The sequence below is a fragment of the Aspergillus vadensis genome (assembly GCF_003184925.1).
Source record: "Aspergillus vadensis CBS 113365 unplaced genomic scaffold BO88scaffold_44, whole genome shotgun sequence".
NCBI classification, from domain to species: domain Eukaryota; kingdom Fungi; phylum Ascomycota; class Eurotiomycetes; order Eurotiales; family Aspergillaceae; genus Aspergillus; species Aspergillus vadensis.
The window spans coordinates 72,266-95,559 of NW_020292082.1; the positions used below are offsets into that span (position 1 = coordinate 72,266).

The window sequence follows — 23,294 nt, forward strand, 5'->3', positions numbered from 1 at the left end:
TACTAGACTAGAGCCAAAGTTGTCCCTGACTAGCAGAATAGTCAGGCGGTTCTTTCCCCCCCACCCACCACCACCACCTCCAACCGGCGCAGGAACAGTTTAGAGAAAAATTAGAATTATTATACGGTAAAAATAGTCTACCACTTCTGAAGTTGTTAATTTTCCATGTAGGAAGTATACCATCATTGCAGTGACAGATGGTATACATTATTGAGTATTTATACAAAAAATAATACTATTATTATTAACATTATAAGTTCTGCTGTGACTTTTTAACTACAAAAGAGAGACAGCGGAGGTCACTCCCAAGTATCTCCTGGGTGGTTCACGCAGCCAAAGAGTACTCGAACAGTACCTAGTCGGCCCAGCTCTCCACCTTTCACCTCCACCGGGCCCTCTCTGCCCCCTTTAGTGGTCAACGAACCTCTAACTAACCGCTTCCTCTTTCCACCTTAACTCTTCATGGTCAAGATTGTCTCCCTGCTTTGCCTTTTGCCCTTTTCCCTCCCCTACTCTCTCTCTCTCCGTCCGGTTCCAATTAACCTGGCTTAACCTAACTTGACCTATTCTTTTCTCCCCTTCTCCTCCTCTTCCCTCTCTTCCCTCACGCCTTTTCTCTCTTCCTTCCTCCCTCTTTCCCCTCCTTTGTCCTCTCCTCCCTTTTCCGTTCCTTATCCAACTCCTCCTCTCCCCCCTCCGAGGATCAGGACCGTCCGGTATCAACACCACCGCCACTCAAGGGACTTGTTTTCCTCGCTTCCACATTTCATTAGATTATTCCAATCTAGATGTGCTGTAGAGCGTGAGAAAAGAAATGCCCATCAATTGAGTTCGCGGGAGTAGTTGTGATCGATCCGTCCGATCTCATCTCCGCTGTGTTTCCCTCTTTTTAGTTGCAACAATATCCTCCCCCTATTCTAATAGCCGTCCTTCCTTTCACCCTCACGTCTTTTTCGACCTCTAGCAGTGCTACTGTTCTCTCGACCTGCCATTCAAGCTTCTAGCAAGCAGAAAGGAAACGGCAAAAAGTCAACAATCAGTCGTGATTTCACTACTGTTCAAACGCAACCATCGGAACCAAGGTTCGGAGACCGCCTGCATCCCAAACGGGAAAAAGTAATCCATTACGCAACCCACGTCTGTACATAATATAATATTCCCCGTCAATCCCTTGAAAACCCAACAAAAACCATCACCATGGGCCATTCTCTGAGGGATCACGCCTCCTTCGTCCGTCCGTCCACTCGCGACCGGCCGTCGACCCGCGACCAAGGAGAGAACTCGCTCGTCGTCCCTAGTCGCACCTCCTCACTTCACTCCCGCATTACGCAACCCATCCCTTCGCAAGCCAATACGAAAGCTTCTCAGCGAACCCCCAAGACTCTCACTCATGCTTACATGGTTTGCGGTGTTGGCCGGGAACCGTCCCAATGGGTCCGGGCTCCTGCGCCAGCACAGGGAAAGATTGGACACATGAAAGGAGCCGTAGGCCAGTTTTGGTTGCCGGAGATCTTGGGAAGCAGTCCCCGTCTGGAACAAGATAACGAAATTGCCAAGTCCTTGCATTCGGCCATGAGGGTATGTTTTTTTCTGACTCCGCCGCCATCTGGCAGAAGGATGGCTGACACTGACTGGCCGTATTAGGCATGCTTCCCTCACGATGTAGAGATCTGCACCGGCAAGAACCAGCCTCACTGCGTCCATCATGCCTTTGTTTTGCAGCAGGATTCTTCTCACACCCTTTACGGTATCGCCCTGCGAGTATGGTCCCGCGCAGACGACAAGCGTGCGGAAACGATTCGCGAATTGCGCAAGAAGACAGAGCCCGATTTCTACGATAACCCGGAAGAGACTTATTGGATCCCATACTGTCTGAGTTTCCTGTCTCGCTACCCACTCTACGACCTTCTGGGCGACTATCTCCGTGGCATGTGGATTCATTGGAACAAGGCCACCAACTTGTTCCATGCGGAGGAGGTTTCGCGGATTCTGAGCTTTCCGGCGCCCCGCCTCAACGACCTGGTTCGCATCGATATGAAGGATTATGCTCTCTGCTATCAGTTCCCATCGTCCCCAACGGGCTTCCAGAACTTCTCCATGTGGCCCCTCTTCACCTGCCTGTCGATCCCTAATGTCGTGGGTGTTGTTGAAGCTGCCGTATCGCCGACACGTCGTATCATCTTCGTCAGCCACTACCCAGCCATGCTCACCATGGCTGCAGAAACCATCCGTTACTGTGTGCGCATTTACGAATGGAGTGGATTGTATGTCCCCGTTGTCCACGCTCGCCACATCAAGGATTTGGTCCAGGAGCCCGGCCCGTACATTCTCGGTGTCACGGCTGAATGCCGAACCCTCTTCAACGCTCCCTCTGATGCTCTGGTCGTGGATCTGGACCGCAATTTTGTCCTCACATCGAGTCCGCCCGATGTTCTGACTCCTGGTCAGCGCACCAAGTTCATCAACCGGTTGACCCAAGCCTTGAATGGTGATGTTTCACCCTCGGGTGTTCCCAACCACCTCCGTTCTGCCTATGCTGGTGGCAAACTCATTCCCGCTGGACAGATCATCGTGATGCGGGGTGAGGTCGAGAGCGTCCAGGATCCTTCTTGGTGGAACCAGGATGCTGTGATGAACGTTATGGATCATGTGTGCGAGAAGTTGGTGAGTTATGTTTTTTAGCGCAAATAATGTGTGAGTCTTTCCGTTAACACTCTGTGTACTAGGGACGCAATACTGGCATGAAGGCCATCTTTGGTGGCTCTGTCAAGAAGCCTCTCATGACCAAGGTTTCCATGCGCCATCTGAACGAAATTGTGCGTGAAAGGAACCAGTACTCTCGCGATGCGATGGAAGCTTGGCAAGATTTCATCAACCTCAAGGGTCGCATGGACACCGAGCTGAGCAAGGTTACCAAGCGCAACAACTTCTTGGTTGAGGAGCTGGAGACCTGGAAGCAGCAGGTTTGTTTCCCCGCCCTAGATGACTCGTGTATAACTCGGAGTCTAACCCCATGCAGTTCCTCAAGTTCCAGGCTTTCGCCGAGACCCTCACCAAGGAAACATCTGAGCTCAAGGTTAAGATTGAGAACCACAAGCGTGAGAACCGTCGTCTTACCGGTCTCATTGACCAGCAGAAGGATGATGTCGCTCGTCTCTCTCTCCGTTTGTCCGGCACAGAGAAGCAACGCGATGATGCTCTGGAAGCGTTGGTCCTCCAACAGGAAATTGCCGAAGAGCTCGAGCGCGAGAGGAAGCGCAACCAAAAGGAGCTTGCTTCTTTGCAGCACTCCAATGCTTCCCTCACACGGCAACGCGACGAGGCCCAGCGCGTGGTGCTGGGTCTCCGCAGCCTTATCAATGGCCAGACACATCACATGGAGCACATCGTTCGTTCGATTGGTAGCTCTACCGACCTGACCGAGCTGCCCGAAGCTGAGGCTGCCGTCGAGACCAAGGAGGCCGGACAGGATGTTGAGACCCCGAGAGAATCTGCTGTGTCGTCGCGACGCTCTAGTGCCAATATCTCCGCGAAGAGCGTTGCCAACAATGTGAGCCCGGACTTGGAGCAACATCTCCTCAGCATGGGTAAAAGTCACAACCGTCTTGCACGTCTCAGCATAACTGATGTCGCAGATCGCTACCTGCGTGACAAGACTGATGCTATTTCTGACATCATCCGCAGCATCAGCGAGCAGTGTGCTGCCGCTGTGGAAGGCCTACAGCTTGCTCAAGATGCGGAGGATGATGACCTCCCGGCATCCGGCAAGACCACCCCAAATGGAAGCCGTCGTCTGACAACCGATGGACTTCGTGGGCACTTGACGCCAGCTGGCAGTGAAATGGGAGATGGCGACAACCACTCGTTGCACCCCGATCACCGGCGTTCTAGTGTCCCGCCGACCCCAGACCTGGTGCATAACCGGTCCAGCACATCCATGTCGATGGTCAGCAGCTCGACGTTCCCGGAGAGGTCGAGTCAGCAGTATGGGCCTGGCGAGATCCCGACCCGGATCATCGAGGACGATGATGAGCGCGCTCATGAGACCGATGGTCTTGATGACCACACTGAGACAGGCACTCTGTCCAAGCAGGCCAGCGAGGACCTCATTCGGGCCGGCTCTTCCCGACTGGTTGCGTAATTGTCTCTTGAGAACGACGATGCAACGCTTGATTTCGACGACTTTTGACGCGACGTCTGCTCCTACCATCTTGTCCGAATTAGAGCGAGTTGTGGCCACTCTTTGGCATTGATTTATCTGCCTGTGAATTTTTCTTTTGACAGTTCCCTGTTATTCCACCTTTCTTTTTCCTCTGGAGATTCCCATTGTTTTTGACTCCGTGATTCTACCCAGGCGTTATTCTCTACATTTCTCGGGAGCACCATGTGACCCCAGTTGATTTTTCACGGGACGGCTATATTGATTGCCTTGGTTATTCCCACCTGCCATCCCGTCTTTATACCACTTTTGCCTTCTTGAGAGTCCGTTGACTTCTCCCGCCTTGTAGTAGATCATTTGGCTTCCCCTCGTTGGGCCGACCCCTCATTCACCAGAATTTCCTATCCTGTCATCCTCCTGTTTCCATTTGTCCATACTTCTACCTGTTGACTAGGGCAGCTTTGAAAGCTGCTATGTGGAGTTTAGAGAGATACACTGAATTGGTGTCAGCCAATTCCCCACCGCAACACAAAAACCTCTGCGGTCCTCTGAATGTAATTGTTGGTTACAAACCTCATTAGAATCCTAATTGTTCATTATAAGAGTAATTCGAGTAACCTGACACTATAATGAATAGTGACTATGCCAGCTTGCCTGGCACAAATGGATGTCCGGCACTAAGTCCACCACAGACAGCCCAAGCCTGTCCATTAACATAGCTACTCTCATCACTCCCCAGGAACAACGCCACGCGAGCCACCTCATCCGCAACCGCTCCCCGCTGCAGAGGATTCAGCTGCCCAACCTTTCGCTCCGTGCCTCGCGCCCGCGCAGCATCAAACACCGCCTGAGTCATGCCCGTCTCAATCAACCCCGGACAGATGGCATTGACGCGGATTCCCGTCCCAGCCAACTGATACGCACACGTCTGGGCAACAGAAACAACCGCCGCCTTGGAGGCCGAGTAATCCGTCGAACCAGCATTCGAGCGCAGTCCTGCAACAGAGGCTGTGCAGATAATAGAGCCCCCGGGGTACGGCTTCGCCTCTGAGGTGCGCTTCATACCCTCAGAGGCGTATTTAGCTGCTAGAAAGACACTACAACAATCGAATCAGAAAATTACCCCCAGAAAATGCAGATGTCGTACTTGTACTCACCTAGCCACATTCGTATTCAACGTCTTCATCAACTGTGCCGCCGTAACCTCCGTGAAAATCTTCGGCTGGCCCACGATGCCCGCATTCGCGAAGAATATATCCAATCGGTTATACTTCTCTAGTGCGTCGTGGACGACTGCCTTGACGGCTTCTTCATCGGCGGCATCGAATTGGCGGATGTGGATGTCTACGCCGGGATATAGGGACTCGATCTCCCGCTTGTGGGTTGCCAGGTGGCTGTCTGCGTAGTCGCAGATGTAGATGGCTTTGGCGCCATTGTGGGCGTATTGGTGCGCTGCGGCGCGGCCGATGCCTGCGGGGGAGTTGGCTCCTGGTTGTTATTAGCATGTGTTTCCATGTATGTTCACGCTGGTAGTAGGTAGTATGCTGAAGAGGATGTTTACCGGTTACAATTGCGACTTTGTCCTTGACTCGGCTGGGATGTTGTCAGTTTTGAGGCATGTATATAAAAGGAACTCGAAGTATAAGTCTAGACGTACGGTCCGACGGAATCGCCTGCAACTTGGCGGATTCGAGGAATGCCCTCGAATGTGCCTGCGTCCGGAATGCCTTCCACTAATTGCTGGCTCACGGCTTGGAGACGACGTTTGGCTACTGAGGACATGATGGGTGAAGTATGGAAGGGCGGAAGATATAGCAGTGTACACTAGGTTCACGGGTTGAGGGATTTGTTTCTTTGAAGTCGAACTGTGGTGGAATTCTGGGGTAGAAGAGTGTATTAGGCTGGTTTTACACCGACAGGAAGACAACAATCAGCTTTACTTATTTTACAAGGTCGATCTCCCCCATCGCAGCCCCCAGAATGACGCCCGGTGGCTGCGGAGAACCGAGGCTGAGGGTCAGGTGACGAAGAGCAGAAGCCGAGGGAGGGAGACAAATCAGAGCCTGAGGCATAAAATATAATCGGAGTTAAGGCTTCTTACCGCCGGAGATGAAGATCGACCATTCCCTGATTTTCAGGCACCCAGGCCCCTATTACATAAGCGTGAGCTGGCGGCGTGCCAAGTCACATGGCTGCAGCCACACGTCATGGTCCGTTCGTTCGGCTCCCCAAAGCAGCTGGCATTCCAGACCCTGGCTGCTACTTTTCTCCTCCCTCGATTTTCCCCCGCGTTCCTGTCATTCCTTGCCTCTGTCTCAGCTTCGACCTCCTGCTTCCGCGGCTTCACTTGGAATTCTATCGCTTTTCTTTCTCGTCTTGCGGTTTAGCGTGCGGGTGTTATCATCATCTCCGGTTGCTCAGGTCGATCATCTGCCGCACAAACAAAGTCGCAAACAGCGGAAACCGGCCTCAGGTAGCACAGCCAGACACACAAAGCTAGAGGCTATAAAAAGACACACGCCGGTGATCCTACTTGATAAACTCCACATTCCTGTCTCAGAAATCACGCAAAGAAGAAAGACCGAACAAAACGAAGCATACATGAAGGCCGCAGTTCAAGTATCTGGCTCTGTTCACCGCCCCTCGAGTCATGGCGGAGTGCGATATCCCACAACTACCGCGTCGTTCCTCGTCTCGGACCTCCTCCTCTTCCCGGCGAAGTCAGAAGGCTAAGACCGTCCGTGCCCGCTCGCAAAAACGTAATTCGGCCTCCTCCAGTGCCACAGCCACCGACCTGACCTCGTTCCCTTCGCTTTCCCCAGACCGCTCCCCCGAGGGGTTCGTCGGCCAACCCGCGCTGAACCGTGCATTGACCAATGCCCTGTTGGAAGGTGAAGAAGGTAGTGATAACCCGCCGGATGTTAATCGAGATCGGAGGTCTACCTTGGTTAGGCTGACCGGTGGCTCGACCCCGAGCCCTGGTCGTGCTGCCCTGTTTGGGGATTCGGTGCCCATTCGTGATTTCCCGGGGGCATTGCACCTGGCGGATGATTCTCATATTGAACGTCTGATTGCGAGTACCGGTGCTGTTAAGCTGGTGCGACAGTTCGCCCGTGATTTGGCACAGCGCGATGCGGAGATTTCGGCTCTGCGACAGCGGGCTGATGCGAGGGAGAGGGAGTTGAAGAGGATGCTGCGGGAGGTTTCGGTCTCGAATCAGGATATCGAGCGTCGATTATATCAGCTGGAAAATGCGCCGTTGGGCGATGAAGCTGGTCAGGAACACGGTGGCAACACGGAACAGCCGGGCAGTTCCGCCTCCAGTATGCATGGACTGATGCAGCAGGCGATGATTGATGGGTTAGGATCTCAAGCTCATGAGGAAGGGACGGATGCTGCAGGTAATGTGCAGGCTACTGTTCGAGGTCCCCAACGTCTCGATAGCGATGCACGCTCTGGCAATTCTAGCGTGGAGTCGGGAACAAATCGCAAGAGACATGGCTCTATTCGAAGTTGGCAGGACTTTATTTTCGGTAATACTACGAATAGCCGAAAGACAAGTCGAGCAAGCAGCGTAATGGGTGAGGTCGAAGAGGAAGAGACTCAACGTCAGCGAAATCTCACCAACCCTTCTAGTCGCCGGAAAGCGCTGGATGAGCAATTATTTCAGCCTCCAGAAGGTCAACAAGGGCCTACTGCTGGTGAAGTTGCTGGAAAACATATCAATGCATCCACTGGCGGAGACGACGCTAGTACTCATTCACGCAAGTCATCCAAGTCGTTATCTTCGTGGACGGTCAAGTTGTTCGCTGGGAACTCACAAGCGAAGGACGAGACCAATAGTGATGATGGCCGCGGCAGAGCCTCATCTACGAATCGGGGTAGTAGCAAAGGTATTTCTCCTGCGCTTCCTCCCAATGCAAAGGGACCTGTTTCAGCCATGGCCGCCTTGAAGCGGATAAATAGCAACACTAGCGTGCACAGCGCTTCTGGGCGAACACCTGGTCCCAACAGCGTGGCCAAATCTGGCCAAATAAGCCGGAGGCAACCATCTGCGAGTGTCTCACAAGGAACAAACGCAGACGCTACAGCTAAAAACGCGACCAACCTCGGGCCTGTTGAGATGGATGCCATCCTTCCCCTGGAATCACGACCCCCTACTCTTTCAAATATGTACAACAACTACCAACCGGGCGAGTTGTTGACTGACCGTTTTGGATTCATCTACGACCAGCGTCGAAAGAAAAGACAAAGGGAGGCGAACGCGTCCAAAAATGCAGGCGGTAGCAACCGGCTCAGCATTGCAGAGACTCTCAGCAGCTTACGGAGCGATGCTTCCGATGGTGATGATGCATCCGACTCTTTAAAGCAACTGCAGCCAATGCCAGAACCTCAGTCTTCGCCTGTGTCTGCGTCTCCCGAGACCCCGGAAGCCGGTACAGTCGCACTTCGGAGATGGCAAGACTACCTGAGGGTACCCACTGGGCCGACAGAGTTGCTGTCACATACGCCCTCAGCAGGTCCTATCGTGTCCCTCACCACAGCAGGCGACAGTTCACCTCGCAATTCTGCTGTTGCTGTCGACAAACGTGGCGCAGTCTCCGTCAATCCGAACGCCCAACCATCGGCATCTACGTCCACAGTAGTCGCAGATCGTCCAGAATTCGCTGGGGTTTCCTCCGACGAGCCGGCCACATTAAGTCTGGCTGCAGGCGAGAATGAACCGGTTAAGTTGCTGCTCGAGCAGTTGACGGAACTACATGATTCCCTACAACGTGACCGGACCGTGCGGTGGAACGAGTTCCTGCGCAAAGTGCGTGCAGAGCGCAGAAAAGACGGCGAAGCCGCCGCAGCAGCCGCCGCCACCTCCGACCGGGCACTGCAGTCTGTCGATATGCCCGAGGCATCGCTGGCCGATGGCGAAGTGGTGGGTATTTCTGGCCTAGGTAACAAGGGCAAAGTCGGCCGTGCCAAATGGCGCGAGTTCCGGGTCCTCGTGTTAGGAGGAATCCCAGTTGCCCTGCGGGCAAAGGTCTGGTCCGAATGCAGTGGCGCCTCTTCAATGCGGGTGCCTGGTTACTACGATGACCTAGTAAAGGGCACAGGTGGCTCGGAACCCGACTCATCGGTCGTCGCCCAGATTGACATGGACATCAACCGGACTCTTACCGACAATGTGTTCTTCCGCCGAGGACCAGGCGTTACCAAGCTCAAGGAGGTGCTCCTGGCCTACTCTCGTCGCAACCCGGAGGTCGGCTACTGCCAGGGGATGAACCTCATCGCCGCTTCTCTCCTGCTTATCACTCCCACCGCTGAAGACGCCTTCTGGCTCCTCACCTCCATGATCGAGGTGATCCTTCCCGAACACTACTACGACCATGGTTTGCTCGCCTCCCGGGCCGACCAAGTAGTACTGCGCCAGTACATCGCCGAAATCCTGCCCAAGCTATCCGCCCATCTCGAGGGTCTGGGCGTCGAACTTGAGGCACTGACATTTCAATGGTTCCTCTCCGTCTTCACCGATTGCCTCTCAGCCGAAGCCCTCTACCGCGTCTGGGATGTAGTCCTCTGTCTGAATGTAACCAGCGCCGTCAACAACCCTCCCGCCACCGGCACAGCCACTGCCCCTTCTTCCACCTCCACGACCGACCCCACCGACTCAGACCCCAGCGCCAGCGGCAACGGGGGTGGCAGCACCTTCCTGTTCCAAGTAGCTCTCGCCCTCCTCAAACTGAACGAGCAACAACTCCTCACCACCTGCTCCACCCCAGCCGAACTCTACACCTACATCAACCACCAAATGACCAACCACGCCATCAGCATCGACGGCCTCATCCAAGCCAGCGAAGCCCTCCGGAACGTCGTCCGCCGCGAAGACGTGGTCGCCCGTCGCGCGGAAGCTCTCCGCGAGATGCAGGAATTCACACGAGGCCGCCCAACCTCGTCAGGGGATAGTTAGAAGAAAAGTCCCCAACTGAAAATCAGAAACATGTCCCGAAAGAGGAAGAAGAAAAAAAGAAGAAGAAGAAATAAGCATGATATCAAATATCAATTTTCTCCAAGATGTTGTCCTTTATCTGCAACTCCATCATTGATTGCATGATACCACATTGTGTTATTGGTGCCGTGTATCTTTATCGATATATTTCTGCCGTTCCCATTGCCAATGAATGCCCTTATAGACCAGCACCACCAATTTCATTTTTTTCCCGGTCATGATACGAATGAGTGTACTGAATTTCATTAGTGTAACGGATTAGTTCAATGTTACTAGCGCAGCGTTGGTTATACTCTTGTTGTGGTGTTGTCGTGCATGTGTGTTTGTCTTGGTAGAAATATGTTTTTCTTTCAATGATACATTTTCTGACTTACAAATGAGAATTGAACTTCGTCTTACTACTAGTATATACTGAGTATACACAATTCTAGATACCATTTGTGTGACTCTTCTCATAACTAATAGTAATACTTGGTAGTGATTACTTAGTAGCACTAGCAGTATTAGTGGTAGGGAATAGTATTATGAGAAATGAAAGGAAGCATGGCACGTGTCCGACTGGATGAGATACTAGTATATATTGTGAGGTCCGTGAGCATTCTGAGTTTCAGACACTGCATTTTAATTGTTCCTACTCAAACCGATATCATCATTATGACCAATCTTATCAATTATGATATGCAAGAAGTTCACCGCTATTGATTCCTACCTACCTCAAAGCATAGCGCTATTGAATATGTTTCACCCTGATCATTGTACAAAACTCGCAATTGAAGCTGATGTGAATAGCTGCTACCAGCCGAAGTAGTTCTTTCGTTAAGTCATTTCAAGCAATATCAAAACAATATAGCTGGTAGATCGGCAAAAATATAGCTTATTCTTATTTTCAAACATATAGAAAAAATATAGATAAATAAATAATAAACCCCCTAAGCGCATGGGATCCCCAGCGGATCAATGAAATCAACTCGTTGGCATCATCTCAGTGTCTTCTTTTTGGACAAGCAATCATTATCAGTCGGGGAGGGGTATCATTGCCATGGGTAGGTAAATATCGACAGGAAAATAGAAGGGGCTTGTGCAAGGGTCGATCAAAAAGCAACCCGAAATTTCATGTGCATATAGTATAGAGCCCCGCCTCTTTACCTGGCCATTGGAAGGAGGTCGGGTATCCAAAACCGACTGTTGTCGAGGACCGTGGTCAGGTCAATTTCAGGCATGGTAGGCCGAAGACCAAGGTCCATTACATCACGGGCGACCGCCTTGATCTGATGCATGATGGTCTGCGAAATCGCCCAGGTCCTACCCAGGGTCTTGAAAACCCCAATGGTAAGCGTCAGCCGGTCACGGCTGGGGTCGGGCATCTGCCCGGCCTTGACAGAGCACGCGGCCAATTGCACCATGGAGCTGAGGACCAGCGAACAGATGAAGAAGGGTGTGTGCTTCACAACTGGCATGCGAATAGACGCCAGCGAGGAGATCTCGCTGGCTGCCTTGACCGCCTTCATGGCATGCGCATGGTGCGAGAAGGCGGGGATGCTCAGCGGCCCGTGATGGCCGCAAATAACCTCCGCTGCCACTGCTGGGGAAGACAGCAGATCAGATCGCGGGAAATGGAGGTAAATCGCAGAGCCGTTGACGATCATTGTCGCTTGGAACATCATCTCGTCGACGGACCCGTCCGAGCGCAGCAGTTCGGCCTTATTCTCGGGAAGGTGGTGGAAGAAACTGGTAATCCGTGCATCAATGGCCTCGACATGGTCCTGCTGGCCCTCAATCATGTCTTGGATGGCCACTACGCGTCCCAGGATGCGAACGGCCTCGATTCGGTAAGTGAAGGAAGAGAAATCTCGCTCCTCATCTGCAAAGACACGCTCGTCGAATTGCGCAATAGTGGGTGCAGGCGGAGGTGGGAGGGCATCTTGGTAGATACGCTCTTCACAGGGCAATGGTACCTCGAGCGGCCCCGAATTGCATCGGAAAGCTGGCTGAACACCCAGTGCAGTGAGCATGCCTTCAATGATGAAGAGCTCCCACCAGGTGCGCCTCAAGCTCTCTTCCCGCACCGGGTCGCCATAGCTGAGCTGCGGCGCAGTGTCTCTTTTGTTCAATCCCAACTCGAAGGCCAGATTGACAGCCGTCGTCACGCACTCGCCCGCCTTCTGCCGCTCATTGCGGGAATGCAAGACAATGGCGAGGAGCACCAGGGCCTGCAATTTTTCAATGGACCCTTCCTGGTCCATCACGGACGACATGACCGTCGGCCGGTAGTTCTCACTGTTGGCGGCCGGAGTAAAGTGGGTCCCAATGAATTTGATGACATGCTCCAGGAACGCAGGCACATGGTTGCGGTAAAGGACACGGTGGGGCGGCAAGACCGGGTGGGAAGGATGAAAATAGGTGTAGAAGATGTCGATAAGATAGCCATCGCCTGCAATGGTAGAGATCGAGTCTGGTGTCATGGGGCTATTGGTGACGCCGACCGTCTGCGAGTGCGAGGAGCCAGAGTTATCTGTCAGAGCGGGACTGCCGGAGGGTAAGGAAGAGGAGGGCAGGGAAGTCGGCACGGGGGTGGTGACGGCTGGCACCGCATACGACATGGGCATGTTACTCGACAGAGTCCAGTCAGACGGCACATTGAAGTACTGGGGCTCGAAGGAGGTCGACATGTCGGCGGGGAGCTGGTCGGGGGAGGATGGATTGGCTCGACGCTTCTTCGAGGGGCCCTTGTAACCGCGACGCGACGGGGTGTATTGACATTCAGAGCCTGTGGCGGAACAGCGACCGCAGACAGGAGTCTTTCCATCACATTTTAGGTGCTTGTGTCGGCACAGCAGACAGGCAAGCAGCGACGGGCCCGAGTTTTTGGCAGAACCGGAGTCCTTAACGGAGATGAACGGGTTTTGTTGGAGACCTTGATCCATGCTGAAGGCGGGAACAATCACTGAATGGTTACTGAGAATTAATAAGCTGGTGGTCTCATTTGCGCAATTCCAGCACCATGCAGAGAAGAAGAAGAAAAAGTAAAAAGGAGAATCCGGCGGGGTTCAGAGTGACCAGAGACAAGTTGAAACCCAGCAGGAGAAGAGGAAAAGAAAGACGGCAAGCGGAAGTTCGGTACAAGCGGGGGTGACGGCGGAAAGGAAGGTTTTATGGAAGCACAAGAAAAAAGCGGGCGGGAAGTTGAGGTGGGGGGGGAGGAGGAGGAGGAAGGAGAAGGAGATAAATTTTTTCTAAAAAAAAGAACCAGGGATGGAAAGAAAGACGATGGATACAATCGGAGAAGGCCGAATGGATTGATTCTAGGACGATGACTGGCAGGTAGGGGGGATATTGAATTAACTAGTTAACTAGCACTAGACGCAACGGCGACACGAATCATGCAGGACGACCAGTGCAGTAGAAGGCTTAGAAGGCCAAAAAGAGAGAGACATACCACTTTTTTTTCTTCCCTTTTCTTTATTAATAAATTATTATCCTATTCTTGCCTTTTTGACAGGCCGAAGGATGATCGATCAGACCAGCCAGACGTTTCTTTAGCTCGAGTCTCCACCGACAGCCGCAGATTGCCCAGCATCTCACCCATTCACGCTTCACGATTGGGAATGGCCGGTGAGGGTGGAGCTGCAGCGATCGGATGTGACACAGAGAGAAAGCTGCAACAAAGGAAAGAGAAAATAAGGACTCGAACAGTTGTCAAGGGGGTGGTGGATAAGGGAAGAAGATGAAAAGATTTGGAATCATCTGTCTTGAGAAGTTGGACAAGTAGTGGGTAGTTGATCGATAGTTCACAATAGATAGAGAGAGAGAGAAGGTTGGAGTTGGTATGGATAGATGGATGGATGATGGAGAAGTGATGATGCTGACTGAGCCGGTAACTTTACGCACGTAACTAAAGTACTGCATCTATACCAACGGGATACCAAGTAAGTACGTAGATACCAACTATCTCATCTATCTAACTTACAACTACGTTAACAAGCAAGCAACAACCTACTCTCCTTCCTGTTCTTCCTCCCCCCCTCCTTTACAAAAATCTTGTTTACACTTTCCCTCAAACCAGGTAAGCTTTCGCCGTAAGAAAATCCCATCAACCATAGACCACTCTTCTATGGTTCGACCGACCCTCCCCCCATCCCCAATCGGGTTTTCTCTATTCCCTCAGCTCCGTTCTCCATCTCCGACTACTAGTACTTAGTAGTAGTCTAACTATCAACGTGGCTTCCGCGCAATCACACCCTTCCGTCATCGCACCAACAACGCTCACTCACTCACTCACTCACTCACTTCCCCTTCCTCTCTCTCTTTACTACTACCACTACTCAACAAAGAAAAACAAACAAAAGTACCTTACTCTGTTCAATTACTTACCTCTTCGTCACCAATCAACCAGTCCAATTCCTCCCTGAAGCGCTAAATAACAACAACCTAATACCTACTACTACCTACCCTCCACAATGATCACCGACGACGAACTCCACCGTCTGGCCGTCTTCCTCGGCTCCTGCGCCATGATGATGATCGTGCTTTACCACTTCCTCGAGGTCAATCAGAAAGAAGATGACGAGGAGGTTGACGTCAAAAACAACAGCAGCAACAGCAAGCAACAATCTACGGGCGCGTCGTCGTCGGCTGGTTCGACTACTACTACTGCGTGAATTTGATTTGATTTGATTTGATTCGGTATGGACTTGGACTCGGAATTGAAATTGCAGGGGCAGTGTCGTTATTATAATTGTCGGTTGATTGTTGATTGATCGATTGATGGATTTGGCCTTGGGAATGCGGTTTGGTTTCCGACTTTGCGATACAAACTACTACATGTATGGTCGATTGTTCCTGAGCGCGCGCAAAAGGAGACAGACAAACAGACAGACAGACAGACAAGGGGGGGGGGGAATGGATCATGGCGAAAGTGTGGTGGATCAGAACAGAAAAGTGGCGATAAATAGATACCCCGGTGGTCGTCGTCAATATAACTACCCTATTTTTCAATCTTCTTTCCAGTTGGTTAGATATGGATCCATTTTCTATATGGTACATGGTTGATGTTGCTATGATTTACAACGGTATAACATCTCGGGAATATCTGCATACTGAATGCGAACAACAACGCCGTCGCTCAAAAACACTCGCTGAATCCCGCTGTCAAATGCCATGCAATGTAATGCGAAACCGATGAAACTACAACGAACTAAAAAGTGACGGTATCACAGATCACGGTTCTTCTAGGTCGCTGGCACCACCTCGTAGACATCTTCGTCATTGTTCAATCGCTCATTCCGCGCCGGGGTCGCGAGCTCACATCCGCCCGGGTCCAGTCCGACTCCAATGTGCTCCTTCAGTCGCTGGACTGCCTTGAGGATCTCCCGGGACCTCTCCTGTTGAGTATTATTCCCATGCACTCGGTTAAAAGCACGGATGGAACTGCCGCTGGCAGGGATTATAAGTGAGTCTTCACTGTTGGGCTGTGCGGTGTCTGGGATGCCCAAGGGCCCAGAACTGCCGCTAGCATCGTTTCCCACTACATCGCACAAGTCAAAGTTAAAAATCAATCACTGCTCCGAACAATCAAACTAGTCGCAAGCTGAAAGAATGTTATCATCCAGCAGATGCTTTCTCACCAGTTACAGGCACCGTGGGCCCATCCCCGAGCTTCCATGCGATCGGTTCCAAATGCTCCTTCTTCACATGTTTGAACAAAACTGCAGCAGGCAGAGCGTCTGGGAACGTGCACCCCTTCCATGCGCAATTGAGCGTCTGAGACACGTGCACCTTGAAGACATGTTTCTTCAGCCCATCCAGATTGTGCATCTGCGCCTGGCAGTTCGTCCAATCACATGCAAATACCGGGTACGGAACTGACGACGACATGGGAGGCTGCTGAGGCTGCTGGGGCTGCTGCCGCGCCTTGTTCGTGCTGCCCGGGGGCCGACCCGGTCTTCTTTTGCCCGTCATCGGTGTCACTCGTGTCGTTGTGGTAGGTACACTCGATTGTGACGGGGGCTGAGGGGTCGACGGTAGTTGCGGCCGCGTTTGTGGTAGCGGGGGCGCTACCGAAGCAAATGGGCCGTTCTGTGGCTGAGGGGCAGCCTTGGAAGAACCAAGGTGCTGACCCAACACCGGCTGACCCTGCAGGGGCTGCGAAGGCGGATATTGTCGTGCCGGCTGTGACTGGGGAAGAGGTGGCGGTTGCCGGGCTTGTGGTGGAGGGGGAAGAGTGGTGTTGGTGGTGCTCGGAGGGACGGGCAGTGAAGGCGCGGGACGCGGCCGCGGCCGCGGCTGCGACTTTGGCGGTTCTGGGTCACGTGGTTCCAGCGCGTCGACTAGATCCCAGCGAAAGGTCGACAGGTCCGACGAAGTGTCCACATGAACAAAAACATCGCGCAAGCGAAGAAGGTGATGGTTCAGTGTCTCTTCTGTTGGGTGGCGGCCGGCTGCGATGAGGACGTCTCTGGCGATCGTCTTCGGGTCGTAGATCACCTTATCGACGGCATCCTCCTCACGTAGCGGTTTAACAATGTCGGCACGCGATTTCAAATGGTTTTTGGGTGCAGGGGAGCCGGTGCCTCCTGTTTGTGGTGAATAAGTGTAGATAGAGAGCCCTCCAGCCGGACGATCCTCAGCAGGCGCTGTTGCGTAGCTGGGCAATGAGGGTCGCCCGGATGATCGTTTAGAGGTGGATGGGGGCGCTATCCGACGTCGCTTTGCATCATGACCAGGCTCACTACCATTTCCACCAGTATTTGTTTGCTGCATTGTAGCTTGCGAGGTTGTATTCGTCATCTGCGCAGGTGGATTAGGCGGAGGCGCTGAAGTCGACGGCTGGACAGTCGGGACGGTTACTGGAGGAGCCGAGTGGGATGTCTGAGCTGGGGTCGTTGGAGTGGCGTGCGAACTCGTTTGAGGCGCTGTCATAGGTGAATAGGAAGGATGTGCAGTAAATTGCGTCGGTGGCATGGGTGAAGGACGTGAATTGGGAGCTTGCGCCGGTGTAGGTGGCAGTAGAGGTGGGGCCGTATTCGACATCTGCAGTAGCAAGGGCGAAACGACAGCATTCGAGGGTTGGACTTGAGGCTGGCTTGTAGATACGGTACTAGACGACTGGGCAGGGGGTAGACTCGAAGGTACAGAGCCTGACATCTGAGGTGGGATCGGTCTAGACGGTGCTTGCGGGACTGAATGTGTCGCTGGATATGAAGCCGGCTGGTACCCTGGAGGGGGCGCTGGATTGGACTGAGGTGCCGGTCGAGACATTCGAGGAGGGGGCGGCTTGTACCCTGCTGGAGGGCCAGTCTTATGTGTCTGCACCGGCTTCGGCAACTGATGCGCACGTTTGTATTCTTGCGAAGGAGGGGGCCTCGGTGATTTGGAGGGCAGCGACTTCGGGCCAAAAGGAGCAGCGAAACGGGACGAGCTTTCAGTATGCGAGCCTGGGGGTGGTGCCACAGGGGAAGCTTGGGTATGCTGCGTTTGGTGAGACCGAGGATTGTGAGGGTGATATTGGTTTTCTGGGAATGAGGGAGGCCTCACGTCCCTCTCGTTTGAATACTGATATCCATGAGATCCGGCAGCGCCATTGTGGGCAGCTGTGTAAGACGTGGACGGGGGCACAGCAAAGTAGGCATTCGACTGATAGAATGCCGCATGATCATCGACGCCTTGGGCTTCTGGGTCGTATCCATGACGCAGGTAACTTTCCAGCCACTGCAAGTCTTCGCTTGACATCTTGCGCAGCTGGTGTGGCAGATGGATATCAAGTATGGTGCCAATTCTTCGCTGTCAGCATCATTTCCGACGTGCAAAACAGGAAGGATGTGAAAATATTCTGGAGAATGTATCCCGAGCTGGTCTCACTGTGACCGCAATGAACAGTATAGAGCCTCACAAAGAAATCGTGCCAAACGGTCGGCCTGACGCGACCGCATCGGAAGAGGGATTAGCGGCGCGCATGAAAGAGGCTCGCCGATGTAAATTCCCCACCGCCTCATGCGGGCGGTGAGTCGCGACAGGAGCTGTCTCTGCGCTGGCCAATCGGAAGCAGGATCAGCGTTAAGCGGAGTATCACGTGACGCACACTTTTAAAGCTCGACTATTTATACTGCAACTTCCAACCTTTTCTGCAGTAAACCAGACAAGATGTCCATTGTACCACAACCAACAGACTCAGTCGTCTGAGTTGATCGCCAACACAGTCATCTCCGTGTTATTCGCAATGCTGAGCCAGGAATCTTGAGCACTGCCAATGCTTCACCTTTGCAATTCATGTTTCGTTGCATAGAGGACAGCATTGGCTACTCATTGACCACGAGCTTCAAGCATTTTATAGCAAGATCCTGACTTTAGAGGACGTCTTGGACACTCTGCTTTACCAATGTCTTATTGATATTGATTGCACCGACTCTCAACCAATCTAGTTTCTATCTCAACGCGCCAGATTATCTCCTCATCAATCCACTACCATGGTTGAAGAGGTATACGGCTGGCGCAGAAGGAATTGCAGAAATGCATTTACATCTAGACAAGTCTAGATCGCGTTCTGCCTCGCTTGCAGACCCGCACTGAGCATATCGCAAGGACGCTGCGGGTTTGAGAGTGAGATACATGCTGTTGTAGATATATAGTTTTATATATGATTGATCGAATATTATGATAATTGATTGAGATTTGTCTATTGTTGAGTGGAATGAAGTGTTCTGTAGAATGTCTTTGTCTGGTACTGTTGTGAGCTTAATAGATGGCTAAGTGTAGGTCGCGTAGTGGATGGCTTTGCGGCAGTGATATTAAGGACTTAGGTGTGCCAGTTGAGTACTAGCTACTGCTAAATACTGATTGCTTGAAGGAGAGACTTGTTTACTGAGGCGTCACACAAGGTTTCTTGAGCGTGTATACTAGTCTCTAAGCTGTCTCCAGATAGTAAGAACTCTCGTTAAGACTACATGTACTCTACACCAACGTCCATACCACTTCTCAATCAAACAACAGACACGCTAGACGTTATTACATTGGGACACCACCCCAGGAGTAAATATAAATACCCAAGGATATGAATACCAGCCGCAGTCATCATATCATACAAACAAACAGAAAAGAAGAAAGACATATGTCCCGCTCAATTGGCCGAAAACCAGACGATCGTAAATCGTTCCTCCACCTCATAATCACCACGAAGACAAATAAGATACACCATCACCAATACCCACCAACTACCTACTTACTGACTATGCCCAACACACCTCCCCCAAGCAGGCAATCCACACCCCATCCCCACAAACAACCACACCAAGAACACGACCACAACAGCCAACAAAACCATCAACTTAACATTCTTCCACCACATCCGTCTCCTCAACCCCCGACTCCTAATGCGAAAATCATGCGCACTGCCACCCAACCGATCCGTCTTATCCACCAACAAATCAATCCGTTCTCCCCTCTCCAACACCCGTTCGATATTCTCCGTCATGATGTTCCTCACGCTATCAATCTCCCGCTTTGCCGAAGCCAGCGAATCCGCCGGCGGGGCCGTATTATACGTCTGCAGCAGCGAGCGGAGCTCATTGTTGAACGCGGCGCAACCGTAAGCCGGGAGAGCAGAAAAGTCCGTGCTGGAGGGCGAGTAAGTGGCGAGGAACTTGCGCTTGATTTCGAGGAGGAAGGCGAAGGGAATGCGGCGGCCTTGTTCGGCGGTTGCGACGACGATGTAGCTGAGGGGCGCGTAGGAGTTGGGTTCGCCCTGGCGGGGGTCATCGGGGGTGCTGGGTGTTGTGGGTGAGTCGGCGATGTAGTGCACGAAGAGACGCTCGTGGGTGTAGGTGAGCTTTTGCGGTTGGTCGTGGCTGATCTTGGGGAGGATGATGGAGGCGAGGGACGAGGCGGCGCTCGAGGATGTGCCTGGGGAAGAGTGTTCCGCGAGGATGGTTGTGCGGTGGGCGATGCAGGAGCTGTATATTTGGGTGAGTTGTTAGTTGGGGATGATACTATTGAGGGAGGGTAGGTTGGGACTGAAGTAGATGTCGTGGTGTGCTGCTGTTCAGCTGCTGGTTGGGTAACGTACTAGAGCAGGAAGCTCGATGGCTTCGATGAGGAGGCGGCCATGGTGGTTAGATGTCGCGTTTATGTACTCGAGTTGCTATACAAGACGGAGAATAGCGTAAGGTCGATCTGGGCGAGTCCGGGCCCCTGCCTTGGGCTGTGGAGGAGGGATTAATGCGAGGGATTATTTGGCGATAAGATCACCGCTCCGTGACGTCGCCGCCCAGACGGTTAACTCCCCGGATTCTGTCACGTGATATATACTTGGGCAACCGTGGATATCGAAACAAAACTACTCATTCATTGATTGGTACTTTGCTAGTTTTATGTATTCACGGCGATAAACACACATACAAGTCAAATTCCATCCATATCAACGAGTCACTTCGAGTTAGCTTCGACCCCGATAGACATGTTTTCCAGCATCTCCGAAGTCTCCTCAATCGGCTCACTCTGAGTCGGTGTGCCCACAATCACCGTGTCATTGTCCTCGCTGTCAGTGTCGAAGTAGTCCTCGAAGTCGTCCGCTGATGTATCAATGTCTATGAAAGTTTCACCTGAATCTCCGGCCTTCTCATCCAGGGTTGGTTCATGGCTTTCATCTTCCATGGCGTGCCCCTCTGAGGAGTTTAAGCTGACGACGTCCGCCCACTGGCTTCCCGTGGCCTTGTGGGACGCACGCTGGACCGTACTTTGACCCTCGCTTGGGGCGATATTGCAGTAGGAAGTGGTCGAGGGTGCAGTACTTCCTGTGTGGATTGCAGGTCCTGGCATGGAGAATCCGCCCGTCTCGAGATTAGGTATGCCTTGATCTGTATAAACGCCGCCGGATCCATCATCATCACCACCCGCCCACAGTGGAAGGTATCTAAACTCGTTGCTAGTAAGACAGGTGATGGTGTCGGTGAGTTTGAAGTGCGCTCCTTGTCTGCAACCCTTTGCCATGCGCTCGGTGAGATCGCCCAAACGTGTGCGCACCTGCTGGAGGAAGACGATTGGATCGAAGACGGATGCCATGGAGCTTTCGGTAGCAGTTTCTCCAGGATTCACATCGGTCTCAATGTCAGAAGATAGATCTGGAAGAATCTCACCTCGTTTCTCTATGTAAATGTCCCCACCGTACGCATGTTGGACAAACTTTGGGCTATCAAAGTCAACGTGGTTATTGAACTTGTTGACTGCCAGCAGAATGTCTTCCAAGGAAACATATGAGAGTTTTGCCTCATTTTCAGTCTGGAAAAGGTGGAGATGCCTGCCCAAGTCGGCGATTGTCATATCTCGAAAATTTTCATCTGGCTTTCGGAGACAGTCGCTATACCCCTCACCCCTGACCGTTCTCCAGAACGTCTTACTGATGATGCGTTCTACATAACGCATGTTATCGTAAGCATCGGTGTGTTCATGCGCTGGGTAGTTGCAGGGATCAATGTAATGATTTATTCTCGAGGACCAAGTGTCAACGGATCTGGTCATATTGGCCACGATGTGGCCCCGCACATATAGTTTGAGCGAGGATAGTAAATCTGATGCCAATGAACAATGTTCGGCACAGTCATCGATGTGGTGAGAGATCATCATTGTAGACGGCAGCTGCAAGAGCCAGTCCATTCGTGAACCCGTCAATTGTATAAATTCTTCGAGGATACGGTCCAGAAGGCTCTGGCTCGCATACTCGATCCGTTGGCGATCTTCATCATCCAAAGGTTCGCGTTGTCGGCCGTGGAACGTCACCTCTGGCCATTGGAGTCTGGGAGGTTTGCCCGCATTGGCCAGACGTAACAAAGCTTCTTCTCCAACCAGGACAGTGAAGGAATCCTGGCAAAGATAGTCGCATTCAATTCCGCAGGAAATTCGGTAGGTAATTTCCGGATGAAGTTCGATAAAGCAGGCATTTGTACCGTCATACAGCCAGGTCAAAATGTGGATTTTAATTTGCCCTATGGTGGCAATACCAAACACCTTGGCCAGTGCGAAGAATGTCCAAAGCTTGCAAGGCGTATCAAGACACGGGTTAACACCTCCTAGAGCTTGCAGGATATGTACGATACCTGTGCGGTGACGAGAATCCGAATACTCAGAGGGAAAAGCTGATTTCTTAATACCATCCTCAGTTTCGATTCCTTCGTCTTCGCCGCCAACACAGTCCACAGGTAAATCCAAACGGCTTAATTCACGGGTCCAAGTCCGTATGCCTAGTGGACAAGATAGTTCAGTGGTGAACGCCACTGCCTCGTCGTCCGTTGAGGGGGGAGTGAGGTTAATAACGTATTTAATGCCATCTGGTAGATTTCCCAGAAATTCAGAACGCTTGATCATGCGAGCTTGTCTTCTCGGATCAAAAAGTTTCGTAAAATAGGGAGACTTTGTGTCCAAGAGGGTGTGGCTGTGAACATAATGGGGAATGGACGCTTCAAACTGTGGTTGCAATGACCTGTTTGGCACGTATGATGGAGGGTCAATGAAGACGATTGTATCGGCGCCCTTAAATCGAAGAACATCAAGCTTGGAAATGCTCTCATCGTCCTCGATGTTCGAGTTGTAACTCGCGTCTTCATCGGTTTCCTGTTCCTGGTAATATGCCATCTCGTGATCGGCCTGAATCTACAGCAGCTTCAGTACTACCCATTTCACACTTTAGCTCGTTGAGATCACACACCTTCTGATGAAGACGGACAATAGGACAGAGAAAGGTAATGCTAAAACGGAAGAACGTCTGTAAAAAAAGACACCGAGTTCGCCTTTCTGCAAATGAGGTAGTGACGTGGGTACTCTTGATCACTAGTATGACACGAGCTCTCACAGCCTCAGTCAGCCTTACCGTTTCGCCGCTGCCTGGAAGTAGCACCGAAACCAGTTTCTGTGCGTCAGAGTTGTCCCCGAAAGATGAAGAAGGGGGTGAGAAGAACGCGACAAAGTGTAGCGAGGGAAAACAGAACGATAATTTCGCGTGTCGTGAACTTCCACTGACTGTGGCGGAGATTCACGTTGCAGTCACTCGACATTCACTGACAGAAGTGACTGCAAACCGGGAAAACCCTTGCATATTTCCAGCCCCGGCTTCCTCAACGCCGATGATAACCATTAAGCATTAATATTAGTTGT

At 52.0% G+C, this 23,294-nt stretch overlaps 8 protein-coding genes across 8 annotated transcripts; 3 read left to right on the forward strand and 5 right to left on the reverse strand.

Annotated features, from left to right (window-relative positions):
• Nucleotides 1-880: 880 nt before the first annotated feature.
• Nucleotides 881-4,249, forward strand: BO88DRAFT_222980 (DENN (AEX-3) domain protein). The gene is made up of 4 exons (XM_025702017.1): nucleotides 881-1,578; nucleotides 1,645-2,664; nucleotides 2,727-2,963; nucleotides 3,020-4,249. Exons 1-4 carry the CDS (start codon nucleotides 1,198-1,200, stop codon nucleotides 4,139-4,141), a joined length of 2,760 nt encoding a protein of 919 aa, XP_025557056.1. The 5' UTR covers nucleotides 881-1,197; the 3' UTR covers nucleotides 4,142-4,249.
• A 475-nt stretch (nucleotides 4,250-4,724) lies between these two features.
• On the reverse strand, nucleotides 4,725-6,094 carry BO88DRAFT_399543 (SDR family NAD(P)-dependent oxidoreductase). The gene is made up of 4 exons (XM_025705374.1): nucleotides 5,817-6,094; nucleotides 5,721-5,752; nucleotides 5,317-5,647; nucleotides 4,725-5,256 (listed from the first exon to the last, which is right to left on the reverse strand). The coding sequence occupies exons 1-4, from the start codon at nucleotides 5,939-5,941 to the stop codon at nucleotides 4,800-4,802; spliced, it is 945 nt and encodes a 314-aa protein (XP_025557057.1). The 5' UTR covers nucleotides 5,942-6,094; the 3' UTR covers nucleotides 4,725-4,799.
• Nucleotides 6,095-6,413: 319 nt separating this feature from the next.
• On the forward strand, nucleotides 6,414-10,507 carry BO88DRAFT_409361 (TBC domain protein). Its single transcript, XM_025707931.1, has one exon. It carries the CDS (start codon nucleotides 6,810-6,812, stop codon nucleotides 10,116-10,118), a length of 3,309 nt encoding a protein of 1,102 aa, XP_025557058.1. The 5' UTR covers nucleotides 6,414-6,809; the 3' UTR covers nucleotides 10,119-10,507.
• A 298-nt stretch (nucleotides 10,508-10,805) lies between these two features.
• BO88DRAFT_223040 (Zn(II)2Cys6 transcription factor) lies at nucleotides 10,806-13,309 on the reverse strand. The gene has a single exon (XM_025702018.1). The coding sequence runs from the start codon at nucleotides 13,079-13,081 to the stop codon at nucleotides 11,300-11,302; it is 1,782 nt and encodes a 593-aa protein (XP_025557059.1). The 5' UTR covers nucleotides 13,082-13,309; the 3' UTR covers nucleotides 10,806-11,299.
• Nucleotides 13,310-14,140: 831 nt separating this feature from the next.
• BO88DRAFT_409363 (dolichyl-diphosphooligosaccharide--protein glycosyltransferase subunit 4) lies at nucleotides 14,141-15,088 on the forward strand. Its single transcript, XM_025707932.1, has one exon. The coding sequence runs from the start codon at nucleotides 14,615-14,617 to the stop codon at nucleotides 14,813-14,815; it is 201 nt and encodes a 66-aa protein (XP_025557060.1). The 5' UTR covers nucleotides 14,141-14,614; the 3' UTR covers nucleotides 14,816-15,088.
• An 86-nt stretch (nucleotides 15,089-15,174) lies between these two features.
• Nucleotides 15,175-18,076, reverse strand: BO88DRAFT_439553 (putative C2H2 finger domain protein). The gene is made up of 2 exons (XM_025709722.1): nucleotides 15,782-18,076; nucleotides 15,175-15,681 (listed from the first exon to the last, which is right to left on the reverse strand). The coding sequence occupies exons 1-2, from the start codon at nucleotides 17,883-17,885 to the stop codon at nucleotides 15,386-15,388; spliced, it is 2,400 nt and encodes a 799-aa protein (XP_025557061.1). The 5' UTR covers nucleotides 17,886-18,076; the 3' UTR covers nucleotides 15,175-15,385.
• Nucleotides 18,077-19,073: 997 nt separating this feature from the next.
• On the reverse strand, nucleotides 19,074-20,373 carry BO88DRAFT_409365 (synaptobrevin family protein). Its single transcript, XM_025707933.1, has 2 exons — nucleotides 20,215-20,373; nucleotides 19,074-20,101 (listed from the first exon to the last, which is right to left on the reverse strand). The coding sequence occupies exons 1-2, from the start codon at nucleotides 20,253-20,255 to the stop codon at nucleotides 19,372-19,374; spliced, it is 771 nt and encodes a 256-aa protein (XP_025557062.1). The 5' UTR covers nucleotides 20,256-20,373; the 3' UTR covers nucleotides 19,074-19,371.
• A 69-nt stretch (nucleotides 20,374-20,442) lies between these two features.
• BO88DRAFT_409366 (uncharacterized protein) lies at nucleotides 20,443-22,899 on the reverse strand. The gene is made up of 2 exons (XM_025707934.1): nucleotides 22,849-22,899; nucleotides 20,443-22,793 (listed from the first exon to the last, which is right to left on the reverse strand). Exon 2 carries the CDS (start codon nucleotides 22,773-22,775, stop codon nucleotides 20,574-20,576), a length of 2,202 nt encoding a protein of 733 aa, XP_025557063.1. The 5' UTR covers nucleotides 22,776-22,793; nucleotides 22,849-22,899; the 3' UTR covers nucleotides 20,443-20,573.
• Between the last annotated feature and the right edge of the window lie 395 nt (nucleotides 22,900-23,294).